The sequence below is a fragment of the Megachile rotundata genome, chromosome 16 (genome assembly GCF_050947335.1).
Source record: "Megachile rotundata isolate GNS110a chromosome 16, iyMegRotu1, whole genome shotgun sequence".
NCBI lineage: Eukaryota > Metazoa > Arthropoda > Insecta > Hymenoptera > Megachilidae > Megachile > Megachile rotundata.
In genome coordinates this window covers 7,022,694-7,027,860 of record NC_134998.1, presented here as the reverse complement: position 1 = coordinate 7,027,860, position 5,167 = coordinate 7,022,694, and the positions used below count along the sequence as shown (strand labels likewise).

Here is a 5,167-nt window from a genome sequence, read left to right as displayed (position 1 = left end):
CATTTCGTGACATTGAACCGAGCGTTGCTCCAAGGACGACTTTGGGAGCGGAAACACTCGCATTTGGAGCAAGATATTTTTACCCAATGACGTTTGCTCGAATTTCGATCAATGACGTAATGTAAACACAGATTATTCAAGAACCATCAAACTTTTATTTCTCGAAATACAAATTCACGAATCAATTTTACTTGTCCGAGGTTTGCGAAAGATCAGGACCTGAAATAAAATGGAAGTATTCAAAATAGTAATAAAAGATTGGTTCCACGTAGTCAAATTTATTCACGAATCCAAAAAAACGACAGCAAAATTCGAAAGACAATTTCCAAATTTACAATGCTTCATGAGTACACGAAGTTCTTAACCTAACCTTAAAAAATAATTACACTACAACCGCTCGCAAATGAAACTTCCCAAGAGATATAATAAAGTTTCAAGAATGAACAATTCTTCTAGCTGTCTTCAAGCAGTCAAAATTACAAAAACCAGCCGCTCTCTTAAATATATTTCAGGAGAGTATGTACAAGAACCAACGTCGTCAATTTTCAGCGTTCCAGATGCATCGTTCCGTCCTTATAGAATGTATTTCTGAAACAGCGGGGAGGAGTACGTCGAGATGACGAGAGGAACCTGCACCGATTTCCCGGCCTCCGCGATGTGACCGAGCTTCTCGTTGATGTGAGCCGCCGCGTGTTCCGCCTTGGCGAACGCCACTTCCGGCGTGTCGACAACTCGTCCATCGGGTCCTACAGGTGCGGAGGACACCAGTTTGGCGATGGCGAGCGGTTGCACTCCGGTGGCGACTACTGGAGACGCGTAAGCGATCACGTCGGCCGATTTGACGGCTTCGTTGGCTAGGGTGATCCTCTCGTTGATGTGGGCCGCTGCGTGTTCCGCTTTGGCGTACGCCACTTCCGGGGTGTCCACCACTCGGCCGTCTAGGCCGATGGGAGCTCCGGGGACCAGTCGGGCGACCACCGGTGCTGACAGTGTCGCCACCTGGGGGGACAGCAGCACGCTCGGTCGAGCGAAGGCTGCTGCTAGGATAGTGGAGAAAATGATCTGGAAACAGATTTTATCATTAGAATATTTTGATTTTTGATGTTAATATTTGGATGGACAGTCGGGATTAATATTGGGGTTGAAGACATTATTGGAAGGAAGTTTTAATAATTTTGATTGTTGAATTACACTTTTCGGCATTCTTCAAGTTTTCGGTAATATTGAAATATAATGTTAATACTGATTAATATGATGTTAAGTATGATAGAATGTTAGATCTGTAAAAGTGAAATTGGTATGTGGTAATTCGAGGGCTAGGGACTTCATGATATGTATATAAATCAAGATTCAGAAAACATATGAATTCGACTCGTGACGCAGACGTTATCCACTCATGATGCACTCATAACGCACTAGGAAATTGGGAATTAGGGAGTTGGAAATTAGAGAGCTGGAAATTAAGAAGTTGGGAATTAGGGAGTTGAAAATCAGGTATTTGGAAATTAGGTATTTGGAAATTAGGGAGATGGAAATTAAGAAGTTGGGAATTAGAGAGTTGGGAATTAAAGACTGTGGACTTAGGGAGTTGAGAATCAGAGAGCTGGAAATTAAGAAGTTGGGAATTAGGGAGTTGAGAATCAGGTATTTGGGAATTAGGGAGTTGGAAATTAAGAAGTTGGGAATTAGAGAGTTGGGAATTAAAGACTGTGGACTTAGGGAGTTGGGAATCAGAGAGCTGGAAATTAAGAAGTTGGGAATTAGGGAGTTGAGAATCAGGTATTTGGAAATTAGGTATTTGGGAATTAGGGAGTTGGAAATTAAGGAGTGGTGCGCAATCGTGACGCATTCGTCAAGCACTCATGACGCATTTGGGACGCCCTCATCACGCATTCATGACGTACTCGTGACGCACTCATGAAATACTCGTGACGCATCCATGATGCACTGATGAAGTAATCTTGACGCACTTATGACGCACCCATGAAATACTCGTGACGCACCCATGATGCACTCATGAAGTAATCTTGACGCACTCATGACGCACCCATGAAGTACTCGTGACACACTCATAAAGTACTCGTGACGTACTAATGACGCACTCATGAGGCACTCATGACGCATCCATGACAGACCCATGACGCATCCACGACGCACTTACGATGCACATGGTTCAAATGTTATAAACTAGCCTCCTATTTGCACTGCAATTGATTTTGGGTTCAATCTCAATAATTAAGGATCCCTGAACGTATTAATGTAACATTTTAACTTTTTTTCAGTCGTCCTCGCGTTCTAGGAATTAGAATGATGCAACTGTCTAAATAATTGTAGGTTAAGGAGTTACGTCCATAGTATTGTTTGGTTAGCCAAAGTATTAAGCATTGTTAGGTTAAGTATTGCCACTCTAAGAGGAATTTCTATATAATTGAAACTGATGTATAATTATATACAATTGAATAATACTAATGTAATATGACTAAGAAGACTAATATTATATATAATTGAAACTGGCAATATTAAATGATGGTACAGTGTCAAGTACACTTTTACCTTATTAATACCTTAGTACTTTAATACCATTAATATTAAGTACATTGATACCTTAATACCCTATTTGTTATCATGTGGGATATCATTGTTAAATACAAAAAAGTTTGTGTACATCTGAAATCGAGTCTCAAGTACGATTAAATGGAGTCGCTTTAACTGTTTAAGCTTGGATATTAATTGCCCGTGTACATTGATATTGCGTAGCATTGTCAAGTTTCAGAGGAGTTCCTATGTAATACCTGTAATCGAAATGTGGAGAGGTTGAGACATGGCTGTTTCGTATTGAGGGTAGGATTTATTGGGATATTACTGTATTATAGTGCAATATTCAGAATTACAGGATTATAGTATAGTATTTAGAATTACAGTATTATTGATTGACATGCAAGCGAAGATAGGTGACTAATGTGGGTAATGTGGAGTCACATGTGGAGGAGTCACATATGGAGGAGTCACATGTGGTTATTATTCATTAACTGTACACTGTAGGATTGTCACAAAAATTCTGTAGGTTTGTAATCAAAATGGGTAGATCAAAATGGATTGCTAATGTTAATTGCATGGTAGGTAATAATTACCCCTCTTTGTGCAACGCAGTATATTGTGGGAGTAACTGATTGAAATATGGGTAGATCTGATATTAGTTGTCCACCCATTGTTCTTATTCCACTAACAGTGGAGTTGTTACCGTGAAAGACCGAATATTTTATTACATTCTTGTACATTCGGACCTTCACCGGTGTATGTCGACAATCACAGATATGCTCTGGTGGAGGTCCAAAAGAGAGGAGCCGACAAAGAAGCGACTGGCTCTCTCCCGCCAAATCCTGTGTTCTGCTGGGAGTCAGTCAGCTTTGTCAATCTTATGCAAGCTTTGATGATGCGAGTAACGTTTTCTTAATTTTTTTCCAATACCGTAATTTATACTGAATGGATACTGCAGTAAATCGTGATCTTTTTCTTGAAAAGTTAAATGCATTAATTGCGGGTAAACGAGAAGACAACTGTTTTTATTTTTCTCAAGAAAAGTACTCTAAAATACTTTCTGAAGTGGTTTCTGCTAAAACTAAGTGCACACACCTTTGGATTACAGACGATCAAAACGTTTTGACGTTTTAAAAATTAATGATGAAAGGAAATTAATTGTACCATTAAAATCAGGGGAAACGAATATACAGTATTATGTTACCAATGAAAAATTGTTCAGTAGGCTATATGAAACTCACGCCAGAATAGGCCAGGGAGGAAGAACACGTATGCTTAGAATGTACTATGTGTTTTAAATTGTTGGTCTCTCCTCTCAGAAAGAGAGGCGAAAAAGTTACGTCACCCTTGTGACGTTTTATAGCGACTGAATTACGGAGAAGAAAATATAAATCTCCGACATGTTCAACATTCACCATTAGTGCATGGTGGATGTCGACATTTACCGGTGTAAGTCAGAAATAAGGGCATTTAGCAAATATTTCGGACATACACCAAGCGACTATGTGAATGTTGACATTCACCGGTGAATGTCGACATTCTCCAGATTTCGGTCTTTCACGGTAACAGAGTCATTTCAGAAAGAAAAAAAAAGTTGAAAAATTTTCAAAATTTCAATAAAAATAGCTGACGACACAAATGAGGCCATTTGACCATCTTATCACTTCTAGAAAGAATGTTGGTAACAGAGTAGCATGATGAAATGTCTGGAGTTTCTCAGATTTCAGCAAGGTTCTAGATTAAATGAAACGTAGGAAATGCGGGTGTTGCAATCGTGTAACAATCGAACTAAGCATATTTAACTTGTGAAATAAAAGGAAAATGAACCCACCAGAAAATATCGATTGAAATTAAGAAAAGAATATAGACAGTTACTCACCAGAGTATTCATGATGAACAAAATGTGGCTCCTTAAACGCTATCTGAAGCACAGTACTCGCCAAGGTGCCTTGTTCTGTTCTCATGGTGTCCACCACGTCCTCTGGCCTTTATATAGCTACCTGGGCGAAAAGGTTTCGCTCCATGGGGCACGCGTTCATCGATGGGAGAACGGGAAACGCCCTGTCCAATAAAATCCGATACACTTGACATTGACACTTGGTCCAATCGAATCGCCAAGAATTCGTCTTTCCTTTCGTTTGTCAACCATTTTAGGTTCCTAGTTTTTTTCCCTGTAGAAGAATTTCTGACTTCCTTCTTTGCGACCTTGGGACTCTCCATTGAATCGATCCGTTTTTTACCAGGTTGAGGTGTTCGAACTTCTTTACATATCTAACTTTGGTAATGTTCAGTTCTCTTATGTGGCGTACGTATAGTCAACCTTTGTTCTCACATTACTAATCCACCATTCCCCATCTAATCTGCCAGGATCATTTTTCGATTGTGAAAGACATTCCTTTCTTACATTTTTAATCATCTGAACAGGGTACTTTTAAATGAATTTTTTCGTGTGTGGCCGTGATGGTAATTGGAGTTGCACAAAAACTTATTACAACCTTGCCAATGTCACATTTATTGCAAATAGACAGGTTTTTGAAAATGAGACATTTTTAAATTTGATGGAGGTGATTGTTCAAATAGATGAGCACCAAGTAACTCTACTTATTTTGCTGTATATTTTACTGTAAGG

At 39.3% G+C, this 5,167-nt stretch overlaps 1 protein-coding gene across 1 annotated transcript; it reads right to left on the bottom strand.

Annotated features, from left to right (window-relative positions):
* Positions 1-262: 262 nt before the first annotated feature.
* On the bottom strand, positions 263-4,567 carry LOC100875857 (uncharacterized). The gene is made up of 2 exons (XM_003702694.3): positions 4,418-4,567; positions 263-1,062 (listed from the first exon to the last, which is right to left on the bottom strand). Exons 1-2 carry the CDS (start codon positions 4,427-4,429, stop codon positions 574-576), a joined length of 501 nt encoding a protein of 166 aa, XP_003702742.1. The 5' UTR covers positions 4,430-4,567; the 3' UTR covers positions 263-573.
* Between the last annotated feature and the right edge of the window lie 600 nt (positions 4,568-5,167).